This window comes from Amblyomma maculatum, chromosome 11 (assembly GCF_055883805.1).
Source record: "Amblyomma maculatum isolate TAMU_Amacu chromosome 11, ASM5588380v1, whole genome shotgun sequence".
Classification (NCBI taxonomy): Eukaryota; Metazoa; Arthropoda; class Arachnida; order Ixodida; family Ixodidae; genus Amblyomma; species Amblyomma maculatum.
The window spans coordinates 114,237,036-114,251,348 of record NC_139354.1 but is presented as its reverse complement, the minus strand read 5'-3'; the positions used below and the strand labels follow the sequence as shown (position 1 = coordinate 114,251,348).

The following is a 14,313-nucleotide window of genomic DNA, read 5'->3' as shown; positions in this document are numbered from 1 at the left end:
CGCAAAAAGTTCCCCAGAGAGATGCATTTGAACATTTTGTAGTAAACGGCTGAGACCACGTATGCCACTGCCATTGTGCAAAATCCCGTTCATACTTGCGATCCTTAGAAGGTTTCGGTTCAGCCTTATACGTTCAGGAGCTGATATAGGGTCTCGTGAAGCAGCGAGCTCGACTTGTCGGCGAGCAGCCCACAAGTTGAGCCGACCTATGTCAGGAACCGGTTGATCCAAGTCTGGCCAGGTAGATGTTGTAGTCCCGCCTAACGGGCATTGTATTCGGTCGACAAGCACTGATGACGACTCCACATGTCGATCTTGAGGGAAAAGCGCTGAAACTATACTAGTGACCACAGTCCGGTTGAAACACGTAACCGGCGGACTCGCGATGGATGGACACCGATGATGATGGTCAAAATGAGAATCCTTCCCCGTTCATCGAGGGGGAAGGCTTGCAGTAGGGTACCCCCAGTCTGGGTATGGAGCGTTAAAATAGCCTCCCACTCGAATCAGAAAGCACCCGGGATATTTCCTACGCACAATCAATAGCCAGCCCAGATAAATACGTGAGGAAGCGCCACCGGCAAGCCTGTCGTAAAACGGCACTACGATGACACTTGCTTTTCGCATTCTAATATCAACTGCAACTACCTCTTGGTATGACTTGCATCTGGCTTGCATAGAGCGGCATACTTTAGGAAAACGCTTGTCAAAGTGCACCGCAGCCTTTCCTGGAGGGGAAGCAGTGTCCACACGATGGTCGTTCATCGAAGCGGACGCGTTACCACTGAAGCCTGGAATTGCTGGCAGGTCATTCGTTTTCTGAATTGACAGGGCCTACGCCTGATGCTTGTGCAAGCGAAGGCGTATTTTGACCACTCCTAGTTTGGTCGAAAGGTCTCTGCCGTTCCATTGGAGCACACCAGAAAAGCCGGTACACGCCATCTTTCGTTAGGAGTCTAAGCGTTGCAGAGAACAGATCTCAGGTTGGACAACTGGTTCCCCATGAAACCGAGCAGGGGTGCTGTAGAATTAACTGGCAATGCAGCAGACACTCTTGGAGTAGCGCTTAATGACCAGGTGGGCGGGACATATGTTGTGGCGATCCAGCATTTCCATTTGCTCTGCTAGGTCCCGGGGCAAGTCTCCGGCGTGCAAGCAGTTAACGGAGCTGTTGGAGCTTAGCAACCACTGCCAAGAGGCGTGCATTTTGGTTGCCCACTGTTGTGTGGTTGTTTTCTTTCATTTACTGTTTCATTTAAATTAATGTCTGTTTTCCAAGTACATCCTTTTATTTTGGGTTTTTCAGCGGCGCACGGAGCAGCGTACGTCACGTCCTATAAGTGTAGTTAGGGTTCTTTATGAATGAGATTTAAAATGATGGGTGCAAAAATACTATCTGCTTTTCTGTTCATGTGTGACCGTTGTTTCGAAGTAGTTGGTTTGCCATCCACTCGATTTTCTTCGGTTGTAAACTATCTGAAACATGCACTCGCCAAAGACAGATGCTGCAAATACACAAGCTGTGGAGACAGTCTTCCAGCCAGCGCGCGAATTACTGTTTGGAAGACGTTGACCACCTTTGTGTTCTGAATCAGAGCAGTAATGCGACAGGAACGCTTAGCACGTTTTGAATTGCTCTGTGATATTTCGCGTCCAGAAAAGACACAATCACCCACGGCTTTCTTCAAAAAGTCATGCGTTATATCGCATCCATGCACTGCGAGTGGCAATCTTACGAGAATTTTATGTGAGCGCTAATTAGCAGATACTTTGTTTCTGCTGTGACAACGTGAATCACTTTCACCTATTCGAGCTTCGATTCTCAAGAGGCCGGCTCACAGCCTAATTTCAGCCTTGGTGCCGGATTCTGGACCGTTCGTTTACTACACAACCGAGCGCGGAGGCTACTAAGCGAAACATCTCTCCACTGGCGCTCCAAGTGGCACTTCGAATGAAAGTAGCGGTGAGAGCTGCCACAGCAATTATATCAGTGTGACGGCCTAAGATTTAGTGAGGCCAAATTGTTGGCTAGTCGGTTCCTGCTGGACAGAAATTAGAACCAGCAAAATTGCACACAAGACAAAAGCAAGGAGGCACACACAGCACCGTAAGACTTCCTTTCGATTGTCTCAGCAGATGAAAACATTTACATATTTTCCTGCGCAACTGCGCACTCTGAAGGAGGTGATGGAAGCGCATTTAGGATGAAAGACTGATATATTCTTTTAAGTTATAAAACCGAAGGATCAAAAGTGCATTTTTTCGATTAAACTCGTCTTCCCGCAGCTCTCCTGGTGGAGTACCTCTACGGTGAGTTTGTAGTGGCTAATCATGCTTTCGCGGCCCTGTTTTAATCGGGTGTTTTAAAAGTTACTCACAAAAGTGGATGTAGGCGTTGTGAGCGAAAAATCACAAGCATGGCGATGGCAGCTGGCATAGCCGTGATTCATCGATGGGTGTAAGCAGTTTAACGTAACCACCTGATATCAGAAAGTTGGGAAGAGGGGGGGGGGGAGCTGCCATTCTTTAATTTTCTGTTATCCGTGTTTTGTAGCGCAGTTGCTCTATTCATTCGAGAAGCTGTCAACTCGTGCTGCACATTTGCGGCGGGGAAGGTAGAATAAGAACCAACCTTCCAGCGCTCTAGAATGCTGTGTCAGGCATACTACACATAGACCACGTAGGCACGTTAATGCGGTGGGGTTAGGTCGGCGATTTATATGTCGGGTTGTAGCCTACGCTATTTGCCATGCCCTTAAAGGTGAAGCTTAAGTGTGCCAGATAAATTGTTTAATGCTATAGAATTAGATGCCTGTGTTCGAATAAGGCTTCCTGACATATAGTACTCTACGGAGACGGAGAATAATTCTAACTACCTGTGTTGCGAGATGGCGAAAGAAGGAGAGATAATTCCTCTGTAAATGCCTCCATAGATGAACCATAGGGCGGAAGGGGGCTGCCGCGGGAATAGCCTCAGGACATCTATCATCGACAGAAGAAGGTCCAACGGTGGCGTAGGAATATGCGACGTGAGGGAGGTGGCTGGCTACCATTGTAGGTGCAGGAAAAGGGGGAAGTTGTGCTGTAAACAGCGCATATATTATGAGGGCGTGCGCAAGTGGCTGATATACTCTTCCTGGACGGCTCACTGTGCGATACTTGTGAGTGCGGTCTCAGGGAACCGGAACCTATAGAGAGAGGCAAAGAAAGCGTTCAAGACGTACGGGCAGCCCTCTGAGCAGAACACCAAACCCTTCACGAACAGCTCGTTTCTGCAGACAGGACATTCTGCTTGAAGCTGAAGAAGTTGAAGTAACCACGCAGATTGGAAGGTTTGCTGAAGTACTAAGAGTAACTGCGCAGAAATGAAAGGTGTAAGCGGTCGGATTTGTCATGTGAAGCTACGACGTTTCCATAAGGACACTGGCGCGTATAATAAAAGGATGAAACAGGCAAGAAACTGCTGAAGACAACTAGCAGCGTAGATTTTTTTTTCATGAAACTACTTTTTAAGCGCAGAAAACACAATACACCGGCAAATATTCAAGGATGACTAAAACAACATAAACAGCACTGTAGCATAAGAAGAGATTCAAAATTCAGCAATTATCTGTACAAAATCAGTGAATATGCGTGTTTGTAACAACATAACACGTTGGTTATGAAACACAATGTAAAATGGTTCATTAAAATGTAAAAAATATTGCGTACACATGATCGGCTTTGTCAAGAACAAACTGAAAATAGGAACAGTTGTTGACAGATGAGTGGCAGTGAAAAACTCCTCTATAATTGTATGATAAAATGAAAAAATATATGAAGTTCGTTCCAGAAGTCTGAGATGTAGTTGACAATTATGTATTCTAAGTTTTTGCAAGGTGAAGATAGTATAAAAAATTCGCGGTAGTCATGAAAAGGAAGAGATCCGCCTTTAAATGAAATCAGTATTACAGACTTTCTACCACAGGGGAACGTTGTGAATCGCAGATACACCTCGAAAAACACTGCGAGAAATTGAGCTGGTGCCCTGAAAAACGTCGAAAGAAGGCATTGAGTATTTGATCTTGGTGGTGTGAAGATTCCATATTTGACATTAGGAGCACGATAACTACTACTTTCCTTATAATGGGAAATCGAAAGGGACTGAGAAGTTGGAGGGTCAACGTCAAGGGGTTTAGCCGACGGAGAGAAAAAAACTGGGAAAATAAGAAAGTGGTGCGTAATCTGCCATGGATTATTTACGATCACGTGATTTTCAACAATTTTATTAACTGGTGTATTCATTTGTTTTAAGAATTTCCAAAAAGAAGGCCGAGTCTTGGCCATGACTGGACTCGGGCTCAGAATTTCGGCTTTTGGTCACTTCTAGGCGCAAACCCTGTCGTATGTGTTCGTGCTTGTTGATCCACGCCACTGCTTTTACACAAAACGTGTGTTAAAACCAGTAACTAAATGAAACTAAACTTCTGCTAATGATTCACACTTCCTTTTGACGGTGCACCCGCACCTGTCGCCTTTTTGTTACTTTTTATTTCAGGCCTAAAAAGTACCATCCGTCAATTTACCTTTGTGTAATTAAAATTTCAACGACATGCAAAGAATCCATGACAATATCTCCACACTTCTCATATGCAAGGAATTCACTACTCGTTTTTGTGATGTCTAAATCTGATATATTCACATGAACTTTGCTGTTGTCACACCTATCGTACTATCTGTCCCTGCATCTATATTTGCATGGACAGTGCGGCATTTTTCCTATTCTGCTCAAATTTGTATCAACATTTACTATAGCACATTACGTTTGAATACTCATTTTTGGCAGACTTTAAAAACTTCGTGCATTATGGTACCCTCACCTTGCTAAAAGTCAGACGGCAATGTGGCTTAATTTCGTCAATATGCTACCGGTTTCGAAATCTCTTTAGTCCTTTATCTAGAGAATGACCATTCTATCCTTCTGTACTTAATGTGCTGGCACAGTCTGATTATCCAGATATTTGAGACATCATATGTCTATTTGCCCCAGCTACCTTCTAGAAAGCTACTTTGAATTAGTGAACCTGCGCATTAGGCCTATTAACTTTTGCAATAGTTTACATCACAGCGGCTCTTTAATGTCGTTTTCGTTTTCGTCAACACTTAATTGACGCCCAAATAAATACTTATTATAGGTCCTGATCATTTTCCGCTCATCTTTGTCGTCCTTGCTTGACAGTAAAGTTTATTCTGGACATTTCACGCTTGACGTAACCCACTGCATTCCTTGATTAACTACTTCGTTGCGAGCTGCTGAGCCTGGTCTCTTAAGTGCTTACCAGTGTACTTTTTGACAGTAATTGCACTTCTATTCTGGTCACAGAGCCGCATTCTGAAAATACAGCGAAATAGCGCATAAGCAGCTGGGGTCGTTACGTGCCAATCAAGTAATCAATATATGGAAATATAAGTGAATCCCACTTTAATATGTATCGTATGTAATACATATGTGCGCTTCGTGATTATTTTACTCGCTTCATGGTTCTAGTCGGCAAGTCTTTTTATTCGTACCGTCATCGGCACGCTCACCAGGAAGGCTCGAGCACGTAATTCATCGACAAGTATTAACGCCACTCTGAGCTGGCCGATAGCTCCGACACCATGCTGAGGTTAGCTACAGGGAGCCCACTATCCCCAGTAGCCACAAACCCATTGAGCAACACGGTTTTGGATTAGTGGCTAGCGCTGAGTCTTGAAAATGTACAGCCGTGAGTCAAGCTGGCATACAACATGCCGCCGGTGACAGAGTTCGGGACAACTGCATTTCAACACCATCTTGCAACAGCTATCTGGGATCGAGACAATCGTGGCAATGTTCCATTTTTCCGCGATTTATATGACGTTATTGCTGTCCCTGTCGCTTTCGCTAGGTGGAATTCAGATGTGGTTCCCGAGCTCCGCTTTTGCTCACCGCTGTACATCCAGGCGACGCGCTCGACCGTTCGTGTTAAATGTGCTGACGCCGGCACGCCTGGCTTTCTTTTATTCATTACGTCAAATATTAGCATTATCGTATCTTGACCAGTAGTAGCTCCTTCTAATCTATTTGGTTGCCATAAATGTAGATTTTCCTACACTATTTAGACCTGGCAGTTAGTACTCCGCGGCTGTTCCGTTTTGTATAAATGGAAGACACTGCATAACATTGCATTATTTACACGGGCATGAAATGGTAGGTCTGAGCATGACCATGACACCGGCTACTCTTTCCCTAAGCTATTATGCATTCATAATAGGCTTAAACTAATTTTTGGAGAGCGCCTTTTACGAGACTATTTGCTTTCCTGCTCATGATTTGTTGTGCACAAAGATAGCACCAGCTTTTAGGAACACAGTGCTTGTTCGCGTCGCAGTAATTGTATGTCAGAAGACTAGGAACTATTCGGGGCATCTGTTCCTACCGCACTCACTTCGGTTGAGGCAATTAGTGCGAGGCGCCTATTATTTCAGTAGTTTCGATGTCCTCTATTAAAATCCAACGCTTTTTGTTTTCGCTCGGCGCAGCAAACGGCCAGGCCAATTAAAGGCCCCGCCCTCCTGGCACAGGTTCCGGCTCTTATTTCCTTTGGTCTTAGCTAGCAGTAGCAAGACCGTGTAGTGTGATTGAAGCAAAGAGCCCCAGTGGGCCACGCTTCCGGTACCTATACCGGTATTTAAAAGGCTCGAATAAGTAAGCCAGTCAAAAGACTAAAAAAAAAAAGAGAAGAGACGAACCGTACACAAAGACTAGACTAACACCTATGCTTTATTGAGAAGAGACCATCTACCAGTGAAATCATCAGAGCATGTGGAACTCAAACTCCAAACACGCACAAACCGCAAACTTTTGGAGATGATCGAGCCAATGTGCTAACGCCAGTGTCAAAGGAAACTTCGTTTTCCTGCATCATTATCGTATAAAATATTAGTTGTTTTTTTTTTTGTGTTATTGCAATCATGTATCTGTCACGCTCTACTTTGTTATGGTTTCTTGGGACTCGTCAAGCTGCCCCGAGCAGCTTTTTGCCCGAGCACTCATACCATGTATTTGGTGAAATAAATTGTATTGAAGTTGAAAATTTGAAAGGCATAAAGGTTTTGCTGCTGCAGTTTTCCTGTCGCATACCGATGTAATAATATCCGAGAATTTCGCGCTCCACTTTGTCCTTGCCTTTAACAAGAAGGCTGATATTGCAAAATAGTGGATAGCAGCCGCATTCCCGGCAACAGCGAGGCATGATTGCACTGTCAGTAGGTTTGGTTGATTTGGTTTATTTTATGACGCTTAACGTCCCAAAGCGACTCCGGCTATGACGGACGCCGCAGTGGAGAGCTCCGGAAGTTTAGGCAACCTGGTGTTCTTTAACGTACAGTGAAATCGCACAGCACGCTTGTCTTGTTTTTTCCCTCCACTAAAAAGCTGCAGCCGCAGCCGGGATTGACCCCGCATCATTGGGTACAGGAGTCGAGCATCGCAATCACTGCGCTACCGCTGCGCGGCTGCTCCGCCAGTAGAGTTCAGAGAAATGTGGTGCAAACCTGCGTCGCCATACCCAAAGACTGCAGCCAGCCTGCCCAGTACCTGGTTTATTGAACCGCTTTAAAGTGCCAAGAGCTGAGTTCTCAGTAACATTCATGCTTATTATCATCACGCCCTATTTGACACAAACGCTTCTGTATTTTTAGATTTTCTTGTAGGTATTCGCAAAAGACGCCAGGAACTATGGATGGTGGCGTTCACAAACTATATTTTTAAGATATAACACTACATTCCCCAGCACACCTGCTTCACCATATTCGAGCCTGAACGCAAACCCGCAGCAATTGCTACAAGCCTCATGTAGTCATAGGCTAAAGCATGTCATAAATCTAATGCTTAGTGCCTGACCTAATGTAGAGCCAGCCGAAATAAACTGTGCACTTCTCTCCAGGTGAGTGAAGGCGGCAATCCGGAGCCACGGCAACCGATCCCTGCCGAGTCTGCATCGGAGCAGCACGTTCTGGCTCCGTGTAGCGCTGGTCAGGGCCTGCGTCGGTGCCTGGCATGGGCGTGCCGCGCCTGCAAACGACGCACGCTGGCGGTAGACCGACGCCGAGCAGCCACATTGAGAGAGCGAAGGAGGCTACGAAGAGTCAACGAGGCATTCGAGGCTCTCAAGCGAAGAACCTGCGCAAACCCGGCGCAGAGGCTGCCAAAGGCAAGTAGATGCTCATTCATTCATTCATTCATTCATTCATTCATTCATTCATTCATTCATTCATTCATTCATTCATTCATTCATTCATTCATTCATTCATTCATTCATTCATTCATGTGGTAATACTGTAAGCCACCGCGGGTTGCAAGAGGAGTTTGGATCGAGAAGTCAGGAAAACAGACACATTTATAAAGAACGTGTTTATTGAAGCGCTATGCGTAGCACCCACGTAGTCATTAGCGAAAGAAACGCGCTAGCCTGTTCAGGCTCAAATGCACGTCACTAATGGCTTACATTCGCGAAACTCGTGCACTTGCTTTATAATGTCCAAGAGCCACACCGCTACTAGACAAAGGGATGCTTTCTGGGGTGTTTAGAGGTATGAGCATATCGCAAAAATTAGGTGGTTTACAAGGACCGACGCAGTGTGCTGCCCAACTGCCCTGCTGCCAAACAGCACAACCAGCGGTTTCCGCCTTCTCTTACATCAGCTTCACCTGCTAAAAACGAAGCTTATGTGTTGGCTGGCTCGAAAATCATATTCAATCCCCGGCATTACCACTACAGTTGCGAAGGCTTAAAGGCAATGCCTGAGTACGCATTACGGGTGGAAACGAGTTTGAGACCTATCTAGCGACAGTGCAAAAAAAACCACTACATATGTGATGACATCTCATCCCAATAGAACAGTAAAACGAAGTTAATTAATAATTGCAATCAGGAATGGGATTTTCATCTGGCAACTGAGTGGGATTTTTTTTTTTGCCACCTCGCATTGCAAGAGCGTTTTTGACGGTATTCATTGGGGGAATCGTTTTGCGTCAAGTGCAACCCTTTGAAGGCCTCACCAAGGTCACAGAATTACACACCATCAGCTGCTCACATGTGCTAAAGCTACGTAAAGGTTGAGGTATTCCGAGTTCCAGAAAACGGTGTTGAAAAAAAAAAGAGCCCAACTTTATTTAACCAGAGGTTCGCAATGGCGGTTAATGGCTCACGGGCTTCGCATCATTTCAAACCATCATTCACCAATGTTCTAGCTGGAACTACATCTTACTCAGCTATAAAGGAGTTTTCTCTAATAAACCAAGGGCAAACACGGCAGCCTTCTTCACATCGTCAATGAAACCGGCATCACTGGCTTCTCAAACTGCAAGAGCAATGAGAGATTTGCTATTCCACCCTTGCTTCCGCTTCGATCACATTGTGGTGGGGAGTACGCGGTCACATTCTTTACCATTATCAATTAGTGGAAAACCAGAACACTCAGACTCGAAAGTATATCGACTCAAGTTATTCAAAGAAGGCATGCTCTATATATACTGGGACAACATTGTAATTAAACATCTAACTACTTGCTTGCTGCACTGATAAGTTAAAATGCATTTATTCTTCATTACCTCGATGGCGTTAAATTCCCCGTTCACCGAAAACCCGGCGTCGGCGGCCGTCTACCGGCGTTGGCTTTGTGAGTGAGAAATGAGGAGTATGGCACTGGAAGGCGGTAGGTGGCAGCTGACATGGATAAGCTCCACCTAGACATAGAGTTGCCCGACATTTCATTTGCCAGGAGCTGCCAACTGGGGTCTCTCGTTTCACATGGGACGGTTATGTCAGAATCAGCCTGATAGGACCCTGGCATTCACGTTACCCCTATAGGCCACTAAGGCACGTCCATACGGCTTGGTTAAAGCGGGGCTTTATATGTGGGCTAGTAGCATATGCTATCGCTTCATATCCTCAAAGGCAGAGCTTAAGTTTCATCCCTAATGTTTTCTTAAATAAACTCACGTTGCATAATTGGGTAGCAAACCGAATTGTGTCGGCTCCAGCTGAATGATGGGGGGAGGGGTGCAGGAGAAAGGAGACAGCAGAAATGGCCCCGCGAAGAATTTGACGCTGTCTTCCACAAAATTGGTCGTGTAAACTCAACGTATAATAGTGAGCGGCACTGCGGCCGGGTTCTGCTGCGCAATGGAAACAAGAGGCAACCATGGCTTCAGGTGCCGGTTTAATTAAAGAAAAATTTATTTTTCCCACTTAAAACAAAAAGGATTCGATAAAAATTGTTGGGCAAATTTTTAATGACGCTTATTACGAGTTGAGCTGTAAATTAGGTTTTTATAAGGAACGGCTCTGTACGAACTATATATGCCCGAAAAGGCGGCACAACATATTTACTTCTGAATTTTCGTTGTGAAATATATTGTTTTTTATTACAGTTTCAACCATTTCAAGACATAGCACATAGTATGGAGAACCGGCGAAGCATATAATGTTGCTCGCCGATATCGCGAAAGAGCACAAAAAATCTGCAAAAATTTTATGGGGGGGGGGGGGGGGGGGATACATAAAATAACGTAAAAACTTTGAGCTACGAATTTGCTTGCTATGCGAATATAACAGCTGTCCATATTCATTATATGTAAAACATTTTTAAGCATAACAATAAACATTTTGACAAACTCGCCCAACAAGCCACTTTGCTTGATCTTTTTTTTTTTTGTAATTGTTTAGGCAGACCAACTTTTGCGCTATTCGAAGGCTGTCACATGATCAGAAAACTTTGTTCGTCAAAGTTATTACGGATAATTATTTTAGCCGTTTCACTAAAGAGCTGCAGATGTTATCGACAATATCAGAGTGGGTCGAACGCAAACGCTGGTACATTTGGCATAAAATTACCCAAATGCTTTCGCATCATTGCACCTAAGCAGAATAATTACGCCCCTGCATTTTTTTTTCTCGACATCTTCCTGCGTGCAGTGCAGGAGCAAAACAAAACATGGGCTTATAGCTAGCTTTCATAATCGTCCTCTGTTTGGTTATCTGCTGGTGACGTCGCATTGAGTGGGCTGTTTTGAATGGAGTCGGCACTATTTGTGATGCTGTCACACCGCTATCAGCTTTGATCAGAATAGAGGGAGACAGGAGTATGGCCTTCAATAATGTAGAACACTATTTTTAACGAATATTATGATGGCATGATCTCTGGATAACTTTGTGACTGTCTGATTTGTACCGTTTTTTCGTAAAAGAAATCGTATTTTCGCGAAAACAATAATGTGTAGTGTGGGTTCCCGTATTCCAAAGCACCAATGCAGGTGACGAGACACGCTAAGCAGGACGCGACACGTGAGCTTTTGATGCGAAATGCTGCACTTGGTAGTGCTCGCCCTGTACTCTATCTCTCTCTCTCTCCTGAGCGCATTATCATTTCCATACGTAGTCAACAGGCACGAAATCAGAGCGGTCCCTCGTTGGCGCTTGACATGCGTCGCGTCTCATCACGTCTTCCTGTCTGCAGGTGGAAATCCTTCGAAACGCAATCGAGTACATCGAAGGTCTCGAGGACTTGCTGGAGGCGGCCGACGGCGCGCGCACAGCGAGCCGACTTTTCGAAAGCGCAAAAGCTGCCCACGCTAGGCCGCCACAGGTAAGCGTTATGATCCAGAAATATATAGGCTCATTATATGCAGGTGGTCTGCATCAGGCATTGAACTCGCAGGTCTCATATTTGGCTTCAGATTCGCGTTCGCATCATTTCAGAACAATAAGCATAGTTAACCTCCTGCCTAGCATCGTGATGTCGTGTTATGCTTAGAGTTCTTGTGCACTGCAACAAGAATGAATATTTTTTTCATGAAAAAAGGCTTCGAAGTTTAAATGGAAATTATGATCAACGGTTTTTGAAAGTAGTTTCTTTCACAAGTTGTATAACTGCACCATAACAATAAAAATATTCGCAAATTCTCCGACAACACGCTTGCAGTTTTCACACGTTTTCCGAAACGGTTTTCAAAGGTAGTCTTGATTTACTCCTTGCGAGTGGACGACCAACTTGGGAAGGAAAACATTGCTACGCGTTGGACGTTTGCAACATTCCTATAAGTAGGTTTATAAATGTACTGGACAATATCACACACTTGCCTCACATTTATTTTTAAAACACAGTTCATTGATTTCATGTGGTAGATTTAACTACTTGCTACACAAGCAGGAAGACTTTAAAAGAAAGCTTTTACTAGAGATCGGACGCAAGGATCATTTTCATTTACAGACGCACTATATCATAGATACATTAGAGTGAAAAGGTATCCTGGAAGGAAGAGCTTGATTCTCTTCAGCTGCATCACTTTTATTGTATAATATTCAATTTTTTAACTCCGGAGTTCTTTCGCCTTTCAGGGGTGGTTTTCACTACTTTAGTTATTTTTTTAGAGGTAGTATTTATGACTCGCACCGGAGTAAACCTCGAGGTAAAGAAAGCAAATGACTAAGAGGGCGACAGTATACAGCATAAACAGATAACTATAATTATGCAAAAAAATAGAAACAAAAACCCAGGCAGAACAAACATTAAAAAGCAAACTGGGTAATAAGATAAAGAAACAAACACTTCAGATAGGACGAGGAGCAACTAGCAACCGAGGTGTTTAGAAAAACATACGTAGCCGTAAAAGAGGTATATGCGTGTCACAAAGAAAAGAAAACAGGCAAAGATGATCCCTCGTCACAGGTAAACAAGATAGCCATAGATAAACTAAAGTAAAGCGCGATAACACTTGCGTCACTGGGTAATCAAACCATAGGCCTCTTTATCTTTGAAAGACCCACAAAAGGCTCACTTAGAAAGTATCAAGCCTAAGCTTTCGCATATATGCAGCCTCAAAAATGTTCCTTACAAGTCGAGATTTTCTTCCAATCACAGTGGCCCTGCTGAGCAAGAAGTAGCTTCAATCGCATTCGCTGCAGTGTCTTGGCGCGCTTTTCAGGTTTGAATACGAAAGTATTACTTTGCTATGTACACAGATTTCTGAACGGAGACCACGGCCGCAAAATGGTCTCCAAAGCAGTTATGAGTAATACCGAAGTGGTAGAGGTTAATGAGTGGCGTCAATCGATAGAGGGTGACGTAATGTTGTAGGCCAATGATTTAACTAGGTAATTAATTACACACAAAAATGTAAAAGTCGTCCGCAGCAGTTGCGAGTAATAGAGAAGCGGTAGAGGATATTGCGTGGCGTCAGTCCACAGAGAGTGACGTAATGTTGTGTCCGAAAAATAATTAGGTCAATAAGTTAATTAGGTATTTAATTAGAGGCAAAAAGTATAAGCAGAGGCGAAAATAGTCTCATCAGCCAATGGCTTCGCGCCACATTTGAATGTATCAAATACTAAAATAGTTAATTCAGTTCAGTTCAGGCGTTCAGTCGTGTCCGACTCTTCGTGACCCTATGGACCATGTCACGCCACGCTTTCCGGTCTCTCACTATCTTCTTAACATCACATAGCTTCATCTGCAATGCCTCGAGAATGCCATCTAACCATCGCGTTCGCTGCCTACCCCTTCTCCGGCGACCCTCAACCTTTCCCAACATCAAATCTTTCTCCAGCGACTCCTCTCTTCTCATCAGATGACCAAAGTAGCTGAGCTTTAACTTTAGAATTTGACCCTCCAATGAGCAGTCAGGATTTATGGTCGACAATATCGACTGATTTGATCTTCTGGCAGTCCAAGGAACTCTTAAGAGTCTTCGCCAGCACCACAATTCAAACGCGTCAATTCTTCGGCGGTCAGCCTTTTTCACAGTCCAACTCTCGCATCCATACATCACAACTGGAAAGACCATAGCACGGGTTATACGGATCTTGGTTGGCAGACTAATGTCTCTGCTCTTTACTACTCGGTCAAGGCTAACCATTGCTCTCTTTCCCAGAAGCAGGCGTCTCCTAATTTCATGGCTGCAGTCTCCTTCCGAGGTAATCTTGGCGCCCAAGAACAGAAAATCTGTCACAGCTTCCACTTCTTGTCCATTGATGCTCCAGGACTTGATAGGGCAAGACGCCATGATCTTCGTCTTTTTAATGTTCAGTTTAAGCCCAAACTTCTCACTCTCTTCTTGTACGCGCATCAGAAGTCTCTTGAGTTCCACTTCACTTTCTGCCATTAAAGTGGTATCATCCGCATATCTAAGGTTGTTGATACGTTTTCCAGCAATCTTCACCCCAGCTGAAGACTCGTCCAGACCGGCCTTCCTCATGATGCACTCTGAATATAGGTTAAATAGGCAGGGCGACAGTATGCAGCCTTGCC

At 44.4% G+C, this 14,313-nt stretch overlaps 1 protein-coding gene across 1 annotated transcript in view; it reads left to right on the top strand.

The window, feature by feature from the left end:
- Positions 1–14,313, top strand: part of nau (myogenic-determination protein nautilus) — a 95,441-nt gene that overhangs the window by 11,112 nt on the left and 70,016 nt on the right. Inside the window, exons 2-3 of the mRNA XM_084585604.1 lie at positions 7,950–8,216; positions 11,524–11,652. Of these exons, the coding sequence (XP_084441730.1) occupies positions 7,950–8,216; positions 11,524–11,652 (396 nt within the window). The remainder of the gene's footprint in view (positions 1–7,949; positions 8,217–11,523; positions 11,653–14,313) is intronic.